Source organism: Myxocyprinus asiaticus, chromosome 42, assembly GCF_019703515.2.
Source record: "Myxocyprinus asiaticus isolate MX2 ecotype Aquarium Trade chromosome 42, UBuf_Myxa_2, whole genome shotgun sequence".
Taxonomy (NCBI): Eukaryota; Metazoa; Chordata; class Actinopteri; order Cypriniformes; family Catostomidae; genus Myxocyprinus; species Myxocyprinus asiaticus.
Genome location: NC_059385.1, coordinates 24,946,758 through 24,967,771, shown reverse-complemented (window position 1 = coordinate 24,967,771; position 21,014 = coordinate 24,946,758). Strand labels below are relative to the sequence as shown.

General features: G+C 42.0%; 2 protein-coding genes across 4 annotated transcripts in view; one reads left to right on the top strand and one right to left on the bottom strand.

The window, feature by feature from the left end:
* The window catches only part of LOC127432786 (uncharacterized), a 76,501-nt gene extending 70,265 nt beyond the window's left edge, over positions 1-6,236 (bottom strand). Inside the window, exon 1 of the mRNA XM_051684208.1 lies at positions 5,789-6,236. Within this exon, the coding sequence (XP_051540168.1) occupies positions 5,789-6,012 (224 nt within the window). The 5' untranslated portion in view covers positions 6,013-6,236. The remainder of the gene's footprint in view (positions 1-5,788) is intronic.
* The window catches only part of LOC127432748 (chondroitin sulfate N-acetylgalactosaminyltransferase 1-like), a 73,665-nt gene that overhangs the window by 4,257 nt on the left and 48,394 nt on the right, over positions 1-21,014 (top strand). The gene's annotated exons all lie outside the window — the stretch shown is intronic.

Genomic DNA, 21,014 nt, shown 5'->3' with positions numbered 1-21,014 from the left:
AGCTGGAGGGATGAGGAACCCCGGTGGAGGCGATAGGCTGGAGGACCACGGTGGAGCTGAGGGATTGTAGAGCTGAGGTGATGTCGAGGGATCAGAGGGCCAGGGCGGAGTCCAGGGCTCGGAGGGCCTAGGTGGAGTCGGAGGGTTGAAAGCTCTTTTCATCTGTAATGCCACAGGGGGTGATGGTCGAGCCCGTGACTTGTGGAGAACCAGCTGATCAGGAGGAGGAGCAGCTAATGTCCTGGGAGGGACCAGCGGAGGAAGAATGTCCATCGTGCAGGATGGAACCAGTGGAGGAGGAAGGGCTAGGGTACCGGACGGAACCCGGGAGTCCCTAATGCTGGACGGAACTAGCGGAGTAGAAAGGCTGGACGTAACCAGTGGAGCAGAAGGGCTGGACGGGACCAGTGGAGGAGGAAGGGTACATGGGGTGGGTACAAGGGCGGGAACCAGATCCAGATCTAACAGCTCAGCGAGTGCTGGCTCTGGGACAGACGAGGCTTGCAACGCTGGCTCTGGGATGGACGAGGCTTGCAACGCTGGCTCTGGGATAGACAAGGCTTGCAACGCTGGCTCTGGGATGGACAAGGCTTCAAGAACTAGCTCGTTGACCGTGGTAGGCATGGGCATTGGCTTGTTGGCCATGGCAGGTGTGGGCGCTTGCTCGTTGGCCGTGGCAGGCATGGGCGTTGGCTCGTTGGCCATGGAAGGCCAGGAGGGCGAAGCCGTGGAAGGCCAGGAGGGCGAGGCTGTGGAAGTGACGGCCACCCAGGGGGTATTCACTGCAGGGAGAGAATTAATATCCTCTTCCTCTTCCCCTACAGTGATAAGTGAGCCACATAATTTGAGCGCCAAATCCATGTACTCACATAAAGTCCAGTGAGGATCAGCCTTGGGCATCCATGCCCTTAATGATTCATTTAGACCAGCTCTGAAAAATTACATCAGAGCGCAGTCATCATACTGCACCACATTTGCAAGCTCAATGAACTCACTGACATGATCCTCTGATGGACGGTCCTCTTGAGTGAGGAGGAGTATTTGGACAGCCGCTAGATCCATTTGTAGGTCAGTTCTTCTGTAACGTGGTGGTGGTGATCTTTTAGAGAAGAGGCTTAGGATCTAATCGCAGCTTTGTTTAATGAAGACAAGGAAGAAGGTAATACAATAAACATGGAAGAGAACAAAAGAACTAAATATATACATTAACACTACAGCTTAACTTAAGAGCAAGAACTAACAATGAGTGAAGGAAACAAGAGGGTATATATATACACACAGATGAATAATGAGGGAACAGGGAACAGCTGTGGAAGATGGAGGGCAGGTGAGTGTAATCAAAAAGGTGCATACTGGGAAATGTTGTCAATGAACAAGGGGAAAACTAAAGAGTCACTGAACTGAACTGAAGGTGAGGGAAAAACACAAAGCAGTTCGTGACACATGCACTGTTTAAGCAGTGTACTCTTTACTCCTGTATACATGCGGCTCGGTCAGTAAGCAGCTTTCTCCACAGCAATGTAATTTTCCTGTGACGCTTGTGTAAATAACACACATGGCGCTAAAACCCTGGAATAAACCGTTTTCTTAAGTGCATGTAAACGTAGACACTGTTAACAGGGTCCAATTTGACCAAAGGGGACACAAATCACACTAATGGTGACATCACATGCAACAACTATTTGCAACAATACAACATAAATAATACTACAAAAGAGCTAAAAACTGTATGAATTCTTAATAATGACTATTTACAAAACTTGACATTTCAAGTAATGTTTAATTGAGACGACTTGATTTTTACAGTAAATACAACATTAGGGTTTACATTAGGTCATTAGGGTATTCTTGGATACACACTGAAAATTTTAATAGGCACTATATACTGAAGAAATAGTATGGTAGTATGCCACTCCAAACATAGCTGGCATTAGATTTGGAATCCAAAATGTCTAAATCCTTGTAGTGCTGGACTGGACCCAATGTTGGATCTGTCCTCTGGATCAAGAGCCACTTGTTGGACAAATAGGCAGGATTTTTTTGTTCCCGCTTCTATGTTCAAGAGCATATTTGTGTTTTATAAAGATTTCAGGCTTTAGAAAACATTTTCATGGTTTTGCAGTTGAACAAGTACCCTCAAATTTTGGCACAAATGTGGGAAACATAGTGTGTGGCTACATGGTAAATCATACAGTATGTCAACAGTTATGCTAGACATTTGAATTTTTTTACTCCTTGTACACAGTTAGTTCTTCCACACTCTCAATCAGAGCTGCTGTTTGATGCTTTTTATGTATATAGTGATCCTCTATATGCTCTATTAAAACATTTTTGGCGTGTTTGGAAGGCAGTTCTGAATGACAGGTCTATAAACATTGTCCTTCTAAGACTGCATGGAATGACAACAAGTGCCCTCTAATTTTCCTCCTCTGTGAGTGTTTTGAGGGTGTATTGTTCAGTTATTTTGGCTGTGGTTTATACAGTAAATATGAAGTGGCTTGAATTAAGAGGCAATTGGGTGTTGAAATGTTAAGTTGAAGGAGGAGACCGTAGTGTGTTTTGAAAGTGCTGAGATAATCTGGGGCATTGGTTATGAGTATGAATGGAGGTTGTATGTGAACGGGTGTGTTTAACAACAGTAGATTGTCTTAGGGAAAGTCAAATCACAATAAACCCTTTTTATCCAAAAAATGGATGTCATTCTAAACCTGTGTGATTTTCTTTTGCGGAGCACAAAAGGAAACATTTAGCCTACTGAATATTCTATCTGTTGTACAATGGAAGTTGATAAAGCTTAATAGCACCCCAAAGTATCTAAAAGTAGTCCATATGACTCATGCGTCATATTTCATGTCTTCCGAAGGAATAGAGTAGGTATTGGTGAAAAACATTCAGAAATGTAAGTAATTTTTCAGGGAAAATCTTGATGTCGATTGTGCGTTCATGAGCGCTATGAGAGAAACTCGTTCACAGTGGCTCATGTGTTTACGTGAGAACATTTGTTTTTCGCTCTAAAAGCAACGCAATTCTCGTATGAACACACAAGCCACTGTGAACAAGCTTCTCTTATAGCGCTCATGAAGCCCTACAAGTTGGTCACTGGTAAAACATCAACTAAAATACTATATATATATATATATATATATATATATATATATATATATATATATATATATATATATATATAATATGCCATGTTTCCATTGATTGTGGTATAAATATTGGGGGTGGGAAGTAATGCCCCCAATAATCAAAACAAGCATGTAACCCCCCCCCTATATTTATATCACGTTCAATGGAAACATGGCAAATGCTTCACACTGCAACCCCACCCATGTTCAAGCAAAATCTATGCCTTTGTGTATGCACCAGCCAAGCAACTGCCATTGAGATTAATGCAGGGTATCTGCAGGTTCGAAGGAATGAAATGTAAGACGTTTTAAGAATTTTTAAGGCCGAATAAAAGAAAAATTTAAGGCCATTTTTATTTAATAATAATAAAAAAAAACATACAATAATTCAATAGCAGCTAAATACAAATCCACTGAGGCTACTTGGATGTCTCTGGACAGAATTTTTTTTTTTATATTTTATTGTGCATTTATGTGTTTTCTTTTTTAAAATAAGTTAATACAACATTAAAACTCTATATGAATTCATTATGAATGCATGTAGCCTAAAGTATGTAGCCTTTATTGTGACCCTTCTCTTTAGTCACTTGCTTTCCAGCAAGACGTGACGCAATAGACCAATGCATTGGCAGTGTCACCACTTATGACAAACATGGAAGTGGTGGCAAAAACCTTGTGCAAAAAGTAAACTTTTATCGGATTACACTGTTGAAAATGTATTCCGAGGTCTCTCGTTGAGTGCTGTGGCTTCAAACCATCAATAGAGCTGACTGGACTGTAAATGATCATTTCAACTCACAACTTTGCAGCAAAAAATTATAGCGAACATGATTGCATGTTTGTTATTTACTCATTTCATTATAGTAATTGTATCGCTAAGAATATGTTTGTATTTATGATGGTTTTGTGTCATACTTACATTTAATCATCTAATCTGTCAAATCTAACACAACAGTCTTTCTGCTTTCTGCCACCACTTCCTGCGCATGCGCTGACATTTTTGTAAACAAGAGGATTGGTCTATAGACCTTATTCACAGTAGCGCCATGTTTGATTTTTAATAGGAAGAGAAATGAGGCTTTGAGGGATAGACTTACCATCTCTTCAATGGCATGCGCAGTATAAATCTGTATAAAGCTCTTAGATCCCATCTGATTTTCCACTATTCATGTTGTCTGAAGTGTTTTGTCTACTGGGTGTCCTTGAAAATATATTTTTTCAATATTTTGAAAGCGGAACAATCCAAAAACACTTTAAACTGCAGTGCAGCCCATTGAAGAGACTGTACGTCTATCCCTCACAGCCTCGTTGTCATTCCCGTTAAAAATCAAAGATGGAGTCACATGATGCCATGCGAGCTCTGCACACTTTGCTAGTTTTAATACTATTTGTGTCATAATCCGGTAAGATTCGATACACCCTGATTCTTAACTGTTCTTAACTGTGGTCTTTGTAATTTTATTTTTGACACACAGTCACATTTTTGTAATATATCAAAATGTCAAATGTTAATATGAGTGGATTGTCTCTCTCCATGTGGAATGTGAATGGGTTGGGGCACCCCATAAAAAGAAGGAAGGTTATTTCATTCTAAACATAATAACCTAAGGTTATTTCAAAAGAAGGTCATTATTGTTTTAGCAGAAATTCAGGGGCAAAGGTTGATTCTGGCTAATATTTACGCACCTAATGCTGATGATCAGGGCTTTTTTATAGATCTTGAAGGGATGTTGCAAGCCGCTGGCACCCCTCATGATATAATATTGGGAGAAGACTTTAATTTATTGATGGACTCAGTCCTTGATCATAGTGAAGCGAAAGTGTGTAAGCCCCCTAAAGCAACATTGATGCTTCATAGGATGTGTAAAAATCCTGGTTTTACAGATATTTGGAGACTTTTGAACCCATCTGGTAGGGACTACACATTTTTTTCATCAGTACATAAAATGTATTCTAGAATAGATTTTTTTTAATTTTTTATATATATATATATACACTATATTGCCAAAAGTATTCGCTCACCCATCCAAATAATTGAATTCAGGTGTTCCAATCACTTCCATGGCCACAGGTGTATAAAATGAAGCACCTAGGCATGCAGACTGCTTCTACAAACATTTGTGAAAGAATGGGCCGCTCTCAGGAGCTCAGTGAATTCCAGCATGGTACTGTGATAGGATGCCACCTGTGCAACAAGTCCAGTCATGAAATCTCCTCGCTACTTAATATTCCACAGTCAACTGTCAGTGGTATTACAACAAAGTGGAAGCGATTGGGAATGACAGCAACTCAGCCACGAAGTGGTAGGCCACGTAAAATGACAGCGGATGCTGAGGCGCATAGTGCGCAGAGGTCGCCAACTTTCTGCAGGGTCAATCGCTACAGACCTCCAAAGTTCATGTGGCCTTCAGATTAGCTCTAGAACAGTGCATAGAGAGCTTCATGGAATGGGTTTCCATGGCCGAGCAGCTGCATCCAAGCCATACATCACCAAGTGCAATGCAAAGAGTCGGAATCAGTGGTGTAAAGCACGCCGCCACTGGGCTCTAGAGCAGTGGAGACGCGTTCTCTGGAGTGACGAATCACGCTTCTCCATCTGGCAATCTGATGGACGAGTCTGGGTTTGGCGGTTGCCAGGAGAACAGTACTTGTCTGACTGCATTGTGCCAACTGTGAAGTTTGGTGGAGGGGGGATTATGGTGTAGGGTTGTTTTTCAGGAGCTGGGCTTGGCCCCTTAGTTCCAGTGAAAGGAACTCTGAATGCTTCAGCATACCAAGAGATTTTGGACAATTCCATGCTCCCAACTTTGTTGGAACAGTTTGGGGATGTCCCCTTCCTGTTCCAACATGACTGCGCACCAGTGCACAAAGCAAGGTCCATAAAGACATGGATGAGCGAGTTTGGTGTGGAAGAACTTGACTGGCCTGCACAGAGTCCTGACCTCAACCCGATAGAGCACCTTTGGGATGAATTAGAGCGAAGACTGCGAGCCAGGCCTTCTCGTCCAACATCAGTGTCTGACCTCACAAATGCGCTTCTGGAAGAGTGGTCCAAAAATTCCCATAAACACACTCCTAAACCTTGTGGAAAGCCTTCCCAGAAGAGTTGAAGCTGTTATAGCTGCAAAGGGTGGGCCGACGTCATATTAAACCCTATGGATTAAGAATGGGATGTCACTTAAGTTCATATGCGTCTAAAGGCAGGTGAGCGAATACTTTTGGCAATATAGTGTATATATATATATATATATATATATATATATATATATATATATATATATATCTAAGTCCCTCATTTCATCTGTTGTTGATTGCTCAATTGGAAACATTTCAGTCTCAGATCACGACCTGGTGTGTTTAGAGATGTTGCCACATATGAAGAAAAATAAATCATATACTTGGTGCTTTAATGTATCCCTTTTGCAAAATCCTGAATTCCAACAAATGTTAAAGGCTGAAATCAAAGTTTATATGGAGACCAACTAGTCCTCAGTATCCTCTGTGGGCGTGGCTTGGGAGGCACTTAAAGCGGTTCTTAAGGGTCGGATCATACAGTATCCCTCATTCATCAAAAAATCCAAAGCATGAGAACTTGTGGAGTTGGAAGGAAATATTAAAAGTGCAGAGGCAGAGCTGAAGCGCCGTATGTCATTTGATGGCCTCGGAGAATTGACCTGATTGAAATACAGATATAATACTATTTTGTCACGGATGGTGGAGTTTTGGTTATTCAGGACAAGACAGTCATACTTTGAGTCGGCGGACAAAGCAAAGGAAGCTTTTGGCTAGATATATAAAGCAGAGAGAGTATTTTTCTACCATTTCTTCAGTGCAATCTGCGGGTGGTTAAATATTTACCTTGGTCATTGATATTAATAATGCTTTTAAAGAATTCTATCTTGATCTTTACAGTTCCACATCTTCATCTACCGATGAAAATATTAGAAACTTCGTGGAACCTTTAGATCTCCCTAAACTGACAACTGAGCAAAAAAATTCTCTTGATTTTGAGATAACCTTGGAAGAGCTCGGTGAGGTAATTAAGGCCTTGCCTACAGGCAAGGCTCTGGGGCCAGATGGCTTTGGCATTGAAATTTCTAGATCTTATGCTACAGAACTGGCTCCACATTTGTTAGAAGTTTATACGGAACCATTAAAGAATGGAAAGCTTCCACCAACCATGACACAAGCCCAGATCAATCTGATTCTTAAAAAGGACAAAGATCCAAGCAAGTGTAAGAGTTACCATCCAATTTCCCTGATCCAGCTAGATGTAAAAAATATTGTCAAAAATTCTGGCTAACCGATTAAGTAAAGTTATGACATCTCTTATACATATAGATCAGGTGGGGTTTATTCGGGGCCGTAGCTCTTCTGATAACACTAGGTGTTTCATCAATATCATGTGGTCAGTGGCAGACGATCAGACTCCGGTCGTGCCATCTCACTTGACGCCGAAAAGGCTTTTGATATGGTAGAATGGGATTATCTTTTTCAGATTTTGGAAATATACGGGCTCGGGAATACTTTTATTGGATGGATTAAGTTACTTTATAGACACCCAGTAGCAGCAGTACAAACAAATGGATTAATTTCAGATTATTTTACTCTGTTGCCTCTTTCCCCATTATTGTTCTGTCTTGCCCTGGAACCATTAGCAGCCGTGATAAGAAGGGAAGATGATTTTCCAGGGGTGGTGGCGGGAGGTGTGGTGCATAAGCTTTTGCTTTACGCAGATGATATTTTATTATTAGTTTCCGACCCCATTAGATCAATACCTTGCCTGCTTGCCTCCTTTTCTAAGTTCTCGGGATACAGAATCAATTGTCTAAATCCGAAGCTTTGGCTCTGACAGCATACTGCCCAGTAACGGCTTTGCAGCCAGTGCCTTCCAGTGGCCAAAACAGGGCATTAAGTATTTGGGCATTTTATTCCCAGCAAATTTGTCTGATTAGGAGTTAATTTTGACCCCTTAATAAAAAGGTTTTCGAGCGATGTGGGCAGGTGGGCTTCATTACATTTATCTATGATTGGGAAGGTTAATGTTATTAAAATGAATTGTACTCCAAATTTTAACTACCTGTTACAATCTCTCCCTTTAGATGTCCCCCTCTCTTACTTCAAGCAATTTGATAGCATAGCAAAGTCCTTCATTTGGAATGGTAAGCATCCTAGATTAAATTTTAATATGTTACATAGAAAGATTGACAAAGGTGGTATAGCCCTACCCAAGATTTTGTTTTATAATTATGCATTCGGTCTCAGACATTTGGCTCACTGGTCGCATCCACCTGAGAAAGCCCCTCCATGATTTTGTATTAAACAGGAAGTTCTTGCCTCTATTTTGCCATTGCAAATCCTTTCTATCAAACTAATCGTTGAAGGTAAGTTACACCCCTTTATCTCACATTTGCACTCGGTATGGACAAAAGTGTCCAGAGTGTTTAATTCAGATTTATTTAAATGTTGCCTCAAGCATATGGCTGAACCCTAAATTATGTATAAGTCCCCTTTCAGCTGGTCAGAGTGGATTGTGAGGGGGGTTGCTACACTTGGTGACCTGTATGAGAGTGGAGTGTTGAGATCTTTTGAAAATTTGGTTCAAATTTTGGGATTCCCAGATCTCAGTTCTATAGGTATTTACAGCTGCGCCACCTGCTCTGTATTGTTTGTGGGAGTAGCAAACACCACCCTAAAACGGCAGACACTCTGGGAGAGGTGATTACTGCTTTTGGAAAAGGTCATGAGGCATCAGTGTATTATTCCCTGCTAATTTAGTCTGGGGGACGGAGCTTCAACTTCCCTCAAGAGATTATGGGAGAAAGATTTGGTATTGGAGGAGGGAGTGTGGGCTAGGATTCTAAGAAATGTCAAGTCTGCATCTAGAGATGCAAGGGTCCGCCTTGTGCAATTTAAGATTTTAAAATAGATTCTTTTGGACCCCTTCTAGATTGTATGCTTGGTCTTAATGACACACCCACCTGCTGGCGATGTCAATCAGAAGATGGAGAAACAGCCCATGATTTTTGGGGGTGTGTCAAGATTCAAGAATTTTGGTTGAAGGTTCAGAGCTGTATGTGCGACGTTTTAGGCACTCAAATTTTACTTTGCCCCACACTCTGTATTTTGGTGATGGGGCGGTCATAAATTTTGGGGATAAACATTGGCCAAAACAGCACCAACCCACATCTCAGAATAGCATTCTGAGATGATTTTCTTCTCACCACAATTGTACAGTTACAGAAATACTCAAGCCCGTCTGGCACCAACAATCATCCATGCGATTATCTAATCAGCCAATCGCGTGGCAGCAGTGCATAAAATCATGTAGATACGGGTCAGGAGCTTCAGTTAATGTTCACATCAACCATAAGAATGGGGAAAAATGTGATCTCAGTGATTTGGACTCTGGCATGATTGTTGGTGCCAGATGTGCTGGTTTGATTATTTCTGTAATTGCTGATCACCTGGGATTTTCACGCACAACAGTCTCTAGAATTTAATGGTGCCAAAAACAAAAAACATCCAGTGAGTGGCAGTTCTGTGGATGGAAACGCCTTGTTGATGAGAGGGATCAGCAGAGAATGACCAGCCTGGTTCGAATTGACAAAGTCTATGATAACTCAGATAGCAGTTATCTGAGTTACTGTAGACTTTGTCTGTAAAATTGTGGCGAGAAGAATATCATCTCAGAACGCTATTCTAAGATGTGGGTTGGTGCTGTTTTGGTGGCACGAGGGGGAGCAGGTGGTTTTAATGTTGTGGCTGATCATATATATATATATATATATATATATATATATATATATATATATATATATATATATATATATATATACACACACACACACACAGTTGTGCTCAAAAGTTTGCATACCCTTGGAGAATTGGTAATATATGTACCATTTTTAAAGAAAACATGAGTGAGCAGGCAAAATACATTTCTTTTATTTCTTATGGGATTCATATTCAACTGTAGGTTATAACAGAATGGCACAATCATAAAACAAAACATGGCAACAAAGAAAAAAATGAAATGACCCCTGTTCAAAAGTCTGCATACCCTTAGTTCTTAATACTGTGTATTGCCCCCTTTAGCATCAATGACAGCGTGCAGTCTTTTGTAATAGTTGTCTATGAGGCCCCAAATTCTTGCAGGTGGTAAAGCTGCCCATTCGTCTTGGCAAAATGCCTCCAGGTCATGCAAAGTCTTTGGTCATCTTGCATGAACTGCACAGTTGAGATCTCCCCAGAGTGGCTCGATGATATTAAGGTCAGGAGACTGTGATGGCCACTCCGGAACCTTCACCTTTTTCTGCTGTAACCACTGGAGTGTCAACTTGGCCTTGTGCTTAGGGTCATTGTCGTGCTGGAAAGTCCAAGAACGTCCCATGTGCAGCTTTCGTGCAGAAGAATACAAATTATCTGCCAGTATTTTCTGATAACATGCTGCATTCATCTTGCCATCAAATTTCACAAGATTCCCCGTGCCTTTAGAGCTCACACACCCCCAAAACATCAGTGAGCCACCACCATGCTTCACAGTGGGGATGGTATTCTTTTTACTATAGGCATTGTTGACTCCTCTCCAAACATAGCGCTTATGGTTGTGACCATAAAGCTCTATTTTGGTCTCGTCACTCCAAATTACAGTGTGCCAAAAGCTGTGAGGCGTGTCAAGGCATTGTCGGGCATATTGTAACCAGGCTTTTTTGTGGCATTGGCTCAGTAAAGGCTTCGTTCTGGCAACTCGACCATATAGCTCATTTTTGTTCAAGTATCATCGTATTGTGCTCCTTGGAACAACCACACCATCTTTTTCCAGATCAGCTTGTATTTCTCATGAGGTTACCTGTGGGTTTTTCTTTGTATCCTGAACAATTCTTCTGGCAGTTGTGGCTGAAATCTTTCTTGGTCTACCTGACCATGGCATCAAGAGATCCCCGAATTTTCCACTTCTTAATAAGTGATTGAACAGTACTGACTGACATTTTCAAGGCTTTGGATATATTTATATATTCTTTTCCATCTTTATAAAGTTCCATTACCTTGCTACACAGGTCTTTTGACAGTTCTTTTCTGCTCCCCATGGCTCAGTATCTAGCCTTCTCAGTGCATCCATGTGAGAGCTAACAAACTCATTGTCTATTTATACACAGACACTAATTGCAATTTAAAAAGCCACAGGTGTGGGAAATTAACCTTTAATTGCCATTTAAAACTGTGTGTGTGTCACCTTGTGTGTCTGTAACAAGGCCAAACATTCAAGGGTATGTAAACGTTTGATCAGGGCCATTTGGGTGATTTCTGTAATCATTATGATTTAAAAAGGAGCCAAACAACTATGTGATAATAAATGGCTTCATATGATCACTATCCTTAAATAAAAGTCAGTTTTTTTTGCATGATCAGTCATATTTTCAAAATCAATGCCAAAATTTCACAGTTTCTGCCAGGGTATGCAAACTTTTGAGCACAACTGTGTGTGTGTGTGTATATATATATATATATATATATATATATATATATATATATATATATATATATATATATATATATATATATTGTGAATACTCGGTATGTTTACATGCACTTTAAAAGTAAATTCAAGTAAGCAAAAAAAACAATATTTGTCTTTTTAAAATGTCATGTACATTTTTTAATCTAACCTTGCAAAAATCAAATGGGTACAATTCTGGTCGAACTAAAAAGTTTAAAACTGTGGTTACACTTCGTGCTCCATTCACTCCCATTCAAACACATACAAAGTAATGTGAGAGACGGGAAACACAAACTTATGTGTAGAAATTTTGCATTCCGCTGCATACAAAAGTTCAAGTTTGGTGAAATCTCACCAACGAATCTGGATGATGAGAAGATGTGCGACCAATTAGAAGAACGAAAAACAATCGAACAAGTCGTCAAAAGGCTAAAAGAAGCGGGCTTTATTCAAGCCCGTGTGCAATGGAAGCACAGGGCAAAGAAGTTTAAATGGACGGAGCGGTCAATTACTTGATTGCGCAGTGTCTCGTGTACACTTGCTCAGATGGATGAAGACTGTAGCTTGACTCTGCAAAAACCAACTGCAGCTCCATTATAATTGGACATGTAAACTGTTTCATGTTGACCTTAAAGGCTGGCCAGATGGTAGGCATGATCTGGGCTGGGCATGAAGTGATCCAACATAATTAAGAGGAATGAGAGTTACCTGAGGCCTTGAAGGACATCAGAGATCCCTTTCTCTCTCTCTCTCTACCTCTCCCACATTCCCTGTTTGTCTACTGTTTTCCTTCAATCCCCACAAACTCTCTCTCTCTCTCTCCCCCTGTGTTTTCCCTAAACAGAACACAAGCAACACCTGGAATCGCTTTCCCTAATGTAGCAGTAAAACAGCAGGGATTGACTTGGCTTATGCGCCTGTGGACTCTTGCTATCTTTTTCTCTATCTGGATATCCCACCTCGTTAATTTAGCTGTTTCAGGCAGTTCCTCTTCAAAGACATCTCTCAAACCCTCAAGGGAATTTTGATGACTTCTTTCAGCGAAGAAGAAGTGGAAAACAGATACAGGAATGGTAAAATAAGCACCAGGTGCTGTCTGTGAGTAGAATAGACTTGCAATAAATTATTTCACACTGGTTGTTGCTATTCTGCAGTATCGTTTGGTTACACAATCACAATGTTGAATGCAAGACACTTATTATTTAATATATAAGCATTGACAGTTGAAAGGAAAGTGGCAAACTGGGATTTTTGATCATTTATGAACCTAAAATGTGAAGCTTCTTTACGTTTCCTGTTATTTTTTTGCGTCAGGCATGTCTCTGATGATGGTAGCAGTACTTTCACAAAAATATGGACATGCATCTGGTGCAGTTTAATTTAATGAGAGACCAACAGGAAGCCCATTCTGGCACCTATGCCCCTTGGACACAGGAAGTAGTTTAAGTGAACAACAACTCTTTAGAGCATGTTGAAGGTAATTTTCCCTTGCTCTTATGCTAGAAAATTAGTGCAGATGTTTTGATTGTTGTTGAGGTTGCTATATGAGCAATTATTCAAGTAAGCATGTTTTAAATTAGTGGCTAACTCCTTTGCAAATGTAGTATTTCGCTAGCTGGAGATCAAAGGGTTGTGATATAAAGGCACAGCCCCACTTTGCAGGGAACGTTCCAACTTCTTTGGCTAATGTTATGTAAAGGTTTGGAACATTTTAATGGAACCTCCTTATTACATTATTATTATTCATTAAAAGTTTTCACTATGTTAGGAGAAAATGCTCTTAATCCTCTAAAGCTGTAGTGTAAAACTTTTCGGTATTAAAATACTTTTTCTTATCCTAGCTTAATATGCAGAGACGACTATAAGTAAGCTATTTAAAGGTTAATTTAGACAAAAACTGTAAACACTGTGTCTCTGTGGCACTTTAAAAATGCCTCTGTTTGATTTGCACGACCCGTCCAGGCCGACACAACAACATTGACTTAACCAATGGTGTGAGTTGGGGGCGTGACTATCTGTTTGTTCAAACATCAGCAGACAGGGGGCGTATTCAGAAGGCTGTTTGAAAACAGTGCTAATTTTTGCAATTCTGTTCAGTGGTGCAGAAATTACACACTTCATTTAAACAAAATGTTTTTATATTTCTCTCTGAAAGAAGTTGTCAAAATAAGGTTTTTAGGAAGTTTTCAGGAATGTTATGCAAACCTAAATAATGTTCTGCGTACGTTAAAATTATAAAAAATTATGATCCTACAACTGCAATGTAATGTTTGGAAAAGGCAGAGATGTTCACGAGTCTTTCATCTGAAATCCGAGTCAAGTCTGAAGTCTTTAAGCTGGAGTCCGAGTCAAGTCTCGAGTCTTTCGTCATGAGTCCAAGTTGAGTTTCAAGTCACTAAACATTTAATCTTTTATATATATATATATATATATATATATATATATATATATATATATATATATATATATATATATATATATATATATATAAAACACTACCGGTCAAAAGTTTTGAAACACTTCACTGAAATGTTTCTCATGATAAAAATCTTTTGATCTGAAGGCGTATGCTTAAATGTTTGAAATTAGTTTTGTAGACAAAAATATAATTGTGCCACCATATTAATTTATTTCATTATAAATCTAAAATGTAATAAAAAAAAACCAAAAGTTTTTGAAATTGATGACTTGGACCAAATAATAAAGAAAAGCAGCCAATAAGTGCCCAACATAGATGGAAACTCCTTCAATACTGTTTAAAAAGCATCCCAGTGTGATACCTCAAGAAGTTGGTTGAGAAAATGTCAAGAGTACATGTCTGCAAATTCTAGACAAAGGGTGACTACTTTGAAGATGCTAAAATATAACACAGTTTTTATTTGTTTTGGATTTTGCTTAGTCACAACATAATTCCCATAGTACCATTTATGTTATTCCATAGTTTTGATGACTTTACTATTATTCTAAAATGTGAAAAAAATAAAAATAATAATAATAATAATAATAATAAAGAATGAGTAACTGTTTCAAAACTTTTGACCAGTAGTGTGTGTGTGTGTGTGTGTGTGTGTATATATATATATATATATATATATATATATATATATATATATATATATGTATATATTTAAATACTCAAAAATTATTAATGTACAACCCAAATTCCGAAAAAGTTGGGACAGTATGAAAATTGCTAATAAAAACAAAAAGGATTGATTTTTAAATTATATTCACCTTTTGCTATATTGAAAGCACCACAACTAAACATTATATGATGTTTTACCTTGTGAATTTTATTGTTTTTTTTGAAAATGTACAGAAATTTTAAACCAGATGATTGCAACACGCACCAAAAAAGTTGGGACAGTCAAGTGTTTGCCACTGTGAAACATCACCATTTCTTCTAATAACACTTGGGCTGCATTTGAAATGCATTTGGGCACTGAAGACACAAGTTTGTTAAGTTTAGAAAGTGGAATTTTCCCCCAGTCATCCATTATGTAGGTCTTTAGCTGCACAATTGTACGGGGTCTTCGTTTCTAGATGGTGTGCTTAATAACGCGCCACACATTCTCAATTGGAGATGGTCAGGACCTGCAGGCAGGCCATTCTAGCACCCACACTCTCTGCTTACACAGCCATGCACTTGTAATCCGGGTAGTATTTGGTTTGAAGTTGTCCTGCTGGAAAATGCAGGGACATCCCTGGAAATTATGGTGCTGGATGGCAATATATGTTGCTCCAAAGTTTGTACAAATTTGTCTGCATTCATGGTGTTCTCACAGATGTGCGAGTTACCCATGCCATGGGCACTGACACACCCCTGGCCCATACAAACACCTGACCCTGATAACAGCTTGGATGGCTCTTTTCCTCTTTGTCCCAGAGAACACGACGGCTGTGTTTTTCAAAAACTATTTGAAATGTGGACTCTTCAGACCAAAAAATATGGTTCCACTGTTCTACTTTCCATCTGAGATGAGACCGAGCCCAGAGAAGTCGGCAGCGCTTCTGGACAGTGTTGATGTAGGGCTTCTGCTTTGCATAGTAAAGTCTTAACTTGCATCTGTGGATGCAGCGGGGAACGGTGTTGACCAACAAAGGTTTACTAAAGTAATCCCAAACCCATGTTCATGATATCTTTTACAGATGAATGATGTTTTTTAAGACAGTGATGTCTGAGGGATCAGAGATCATGCACATACAGAAGTGGTTTTTGTCTTGCCCTTTACGCACTGAGATTTGACCATATTCCTTGAACCTTTTAACTATATTGTGCACTGTAGAGGGTGAAATGCCCAAAATCCAAAGTGCTGGATTATTTGCAGAAGCACCTGTTGGCAAATTAGCAAGTCTTGAAAGATCTTTGCTCTTGAAGTGCTAGGCTGTTTTTGGAGGCTCCTTATATACTATGACACAATTGCACACAAGCAATGCAATACGCAGGGTTGGGAGGGTTACTTTTGAAGTGTATTCCACTACAGATTACAGAATACATGCTGTAAAATGTAATTTGTAACGTAATTCCATTAGATTACTCAAGGTCAGTAACGTATTCTAAATACTTTGGATTTCTTCTTCAGCACTGGTAGATTTTTTTCACTTGTTTTGACTATAAAATCACTGCCAGTACAGTAAGACAAAATACACATGTTAAAAATACATTCTCTGAAAAACCTAAATATCTTGTGCAGTGTTGTTTCTAAAACAAGATCAATCTGCCTGATCTTGTTTTAAGGATTTTTAGATATTTGTACAGGAAAACAATACAAAATTATTATCAAGAATACGATTTTTGCCCTAATATCAAAGGACTTACTAGAAAAAAAGAAATTATGATCCAACGTGAATTTTCTTGATAAAAAATATTGTTGTGCCTGGTAACGTGCATGTAAAATGGCTAGAAATAGCATTTTAGCTTAGCGTAAAGCTGGCAATTTACACAAGGTTTATTTCTATTTCTGCTGCTCCAAACTTACTTCAAACTTACTTCTCTGTCTGCTCGTATGAATGTAACACATCGTAAGAAAGTGTTTCACCGCTGTTCAAATGCACTTTGGATCACATCATTTATATGTATAAATGTTTTCCATCTGAAAGGACTAAATATTAAATGAAACAAATGACAATAAAATGCTAAGTAATCTCTTCCGTAATCAAAATACTTTTTGAATGTAACTGTATTCTAATTACCAATGAGTTAAATTGTAACTGTAGTGGAATACAGTTACTTAAATTTTGTATTTTAAATATGTAATCCCGTTACATGTATTCCGTTACTCCCCAACACTGGCAATATTACATATGCAATGCAATGTAATGCAATATCATTAGGTAGGGCTGGGCTGGGTGAATTATCACAATATTTTTTTCATATTGTTCGATATCGATATTTATCACAATATATACTGTACATTTCATATCATTAATGGGGGCAGAACTGCATTTTACATGTTTGTTAGACCTCAAGAATGAATTAAACATTCTTGTTTGTTTACAAGTAAATTCCATAGGATAAGCTATCTTTAAAATACACTCAGTTTAGGATTTAATCCTATATAAGGTGTGTGACCTTTTTTGGATGAAATTTAACCAATATCATTATCGTCATGGTTACTTGCGTAACCTCCGTTCCCTGATGGAGGGAACGAGATGTTGTGTCGATGTAGTGACACTAGGGGTCACTCTTGGGAGCCCGAGACACCTCTGGTCTTTGATAAAAGGCCAATGAAAATTGGCGAGTGGTATTTGCATGCCACTACCCCGGACATACGGGTATAAAAGGAGCTGGTATGCAACCACTCATTCAGGTTTTATGCTGAGGAGCCGAGATAAGGTCTGGCCATTTCAGCGGGTAGTTCAGCGTTGTGGCAGGAGGGACACAACATCTCATTCCCTCCATCAGGGAATGGAGGTTACGCAAGTAACCAAGACGTTCCCTATCTGTCACTCAATTGACGTTGTGTCGATGTAGTGACACTAGGGGTCCCTATACAAAATGCCGCAATTGGCTGAACTGTGTTACGTGAACTGGCTGTGTGTGATGGGCAGACAACTGTGTGCCTCATAGCCAGCACACCAGGCCAACATGTAACCTCCCCCAACATAGTTATGAGTGTCGAACGGCCCTTTGGGGACAAGTCGACTACCCAAAAGATGGAGACAGGCTAGCCCAGTCGTGGTCTCTTTTCCCCTTCTTTTTTTTCACTCCCTAAAAAAAAAAGGGGGATTATCCGACTGGGCTGACTAGGCCTAGTCGGGGGAGGACACCGCGGAGACCACACCTCACCCAGAGGGGGGGGGTATTTAAGTGGAAAATATGTCACATGGTCTTGCCGATCATGTGGAGAAGTCTCATGGTAGATCCTACCCAACGGGGGAGGAGTTACTACAAACATGGAGACTGTGGCAGAGGGGGCTCTGCCCAAGGGAGATGCAGATTGCCAACAGGGAAACGAATTAATGGAAGATATACATCGCATGGGGTTACCTTACAGGGAACCGCCACATGCGGAGCATCTACCCCAGAACAGGGCTCTTAGCATGTGTACCGGGCCGGCAGCGAGTCTCTCCGAAAACTCAACTGCCACAGGGCTCGGAGGAAGTCAACCAGGGAACATAGTCTGTGAACATTACTGGGAATTAATGGCGCACGTCTTCAGCTCAGAGGAGGTGAAAGGCACTATGTGCAAACGATACACCCGGCCGGCTATCCCGGGCTTATCCGCTTGAATTGCGTGTCACAACCCGGGACAAAACTGGTTCCACCCGGAGGTTGTAGAACCTCACAAGGTGTTGCCCAGCCGCTGCTCTGCAAATGTCTGTTAGAGAGGCACCCCTGGCCAGGGCCCAGGAGGCCGCTACACCCCTGGTAGAATGGGTTCGTAGCCCTATCGGGGGCGGCACGTCCTGGGCGTGATATGCCATAGCTATGGCATCAATGAGCCAGTGGGCGATCCTCTGCTTGGAGACAGCGCTTCCTTTCCGCTGTGCACCAAAGAGCTCCTAAAGCTCTGCGTGCGATCCAAATAGATATGTAAAGCGTGCACCGGACACAGCAACAACAGGGCTGGGTCTGCCTCCTCCTGGGGCAGCGCTTGCAGGTTCACCACCTGGTCCCTAAAAGGGGTCGTGGGAACCTTGGGCACATAACCCGGTCGGGGTCTCAAGATCATGTGAGAGTAGCCTGGACCGAACTCCAGGCATGTTTTTCGCTGAAAGAATGCTTGCAGGTCTCCTACCCTCTTGATGGAAGTGAGCGCAGTCAGGACGGAAGTCTTCAAGGAGAATGCCTTAAGCTCAGCTGAGTGCAAAGGCTCAAAGGGGGCTCTCTGTAGAACCTGAAGAACTAGAGAGGTCCCATGAGGGAACGAGGCGGGGTCTGGAGGGGTTCAGCCTCCTGGCACCTCTCAGGAACCTGATGATCAGGTCGTGCTTCCCTAAGGACTTACCGTCCACTGTGTCGTGGTGTGGTGCTATAGCAGCAACGTACATCTTCAAGGTGGAAGGGGACAGCCGTTCTTCCAACCTCTCCTGCAGGAAGGAAAGCACCGATCCAACCATCTGCAGTGCTCCAGATGGTGCACCGTCCCTGACAAAGAAGGTCCTTCCTCAGGGGAGTTCGCCGGGGGGGGTGCTGTCGCGAGGAGCGTGAGGTCCGTGAACCACGTCTGGGTGGGCCAGTAGGGTGCTACCAGGACAACCTGCTCCTCATCCTCCCTGACCTCGCACAGAGTCTGTGCAAGTAGGCTCACTGGGGGAAACGCATATTTGCACAGGCCAAAGGGCCAGCTGTGTGCCAGCATGTCTATGCCGAGAGGTGCCTCGGTCAGGGCGTAACAGGAGCGGGAAGTGGGAGGATTCTTGGGAGGCGAACAGGTCTACCTGTGCCTGTCCGAATCGACTCCAGATCAGCTGGACCACCTGAAGGTCGAGTGTCCACTCCCCTCTGAGGGTAACCTGCCGTCCGCTGCAGTGTTGAGGTCGCCTGGGATGTGAGTGGCTCGCAGCGACTTCAGGTGCTCCAGAGGAGGAGACGGCGGGTGAGTTGTGACATACAACGAGAACGCAGACCGCCTTGGTGGTTGACATATGCTACCGTTGCCATGTTGTCTGTCTGAACTAACACGTGCTTGCCCTGGATTAATGGCCGGAACCTCCGCAGGGCGAGCAGATTTGCTAGCAAAATTGCTAGCAACTCGAGGCAGTTGATGTGCCAACGCAGCCGCGGGCCCGTCCATAAACCGGTGGCTGCGTGCCTGTTGCAAGCAGCGCCCCAGCCCGTTTTGGAGGCATCTGTTGTGACCACGATGCGCCTGGAGACCTGCTCTAGGGGAACGCCTGCCCGTAGAAACGTGAGGTCGGTCCAAGGGCTGAAGAGGCGGTGACAGACCGGCGTGATGACCACGCGATGTGTCCCGCAACGCCATGCCCATCTCGGGACTCGAGTCTGAAGCCAGTGCTGAAGCGGTCTCATATGCATCAACCCGAGCGGGGTGGCCACCGCTGAGGATGCCATATGCCCCAGGAGCCTCTGAAAGAGTTTCAGTAGAACCGCTGTTTTCTGTTTGAATGCCTTCAAACAGGTCAGCACCGACTGTGCGCTCTCGTTCGTGAGGCGCGCCATCAACGAGACTGAGTCCAACTCCAAACCGAGAAAAGAGATGCTCTGACCGGGAGAAGCTTGCTCTTTTCCCAGTTGACCCGAAGCCCTAGTCGGCTGAGGTGCGAGAGCACCAGGTCCCTGTGTGCACACAACACATCCCGAGAGCGAGCTAGGATTAGCCAACAGTCAGGATAGTTGAGGATGCGAATGCCCACTTCCCTTAGCAGGGCAAGGGCTGCCTCTGCGACCTTCATGAAGACACGAGGGAACAAGGACAGACCGAAAGGGAGGACCTTGTACTGATACACCCGACCCTCGAATGCAAACCACAGGAAGGGTGTGTGTCGAGGTAGAATCGAGACGTGGAAGTACGCATCCTTCAGGTCTACCGCCGCAAACCAGTCTTGATGCCAGACACTCGCTAGAGTGCGTCTTTTCGTCAGCATCTAGGACGGGAGTCTGTGTAAAGCCTGGTTCAGTACTCGCAGGTCCAAGATTGGCCGCAACCCACCGCCTGTTTTCGGTACAATGAAGTAGGGGCTGTAAAACCTGCCAAATAGAGTGGTGGACGGTGGTCGTGATGATGGCTGTGCACACCGGATCCGTGACCCAGGGAACAAGGAAACCGCTCTTGCTGAACTCTTGGGTACTGCAGCCACTTGGGCATGCAGCGCAATTAAATGCAAAGGTAACAAAAGATTCTCCTCCCAGCCCTCGACCGGGGGATGGAGTGGTCTGCTTACCAGCTCCAGAGCAGTGGGTTTCGTCGTCTCTGGGT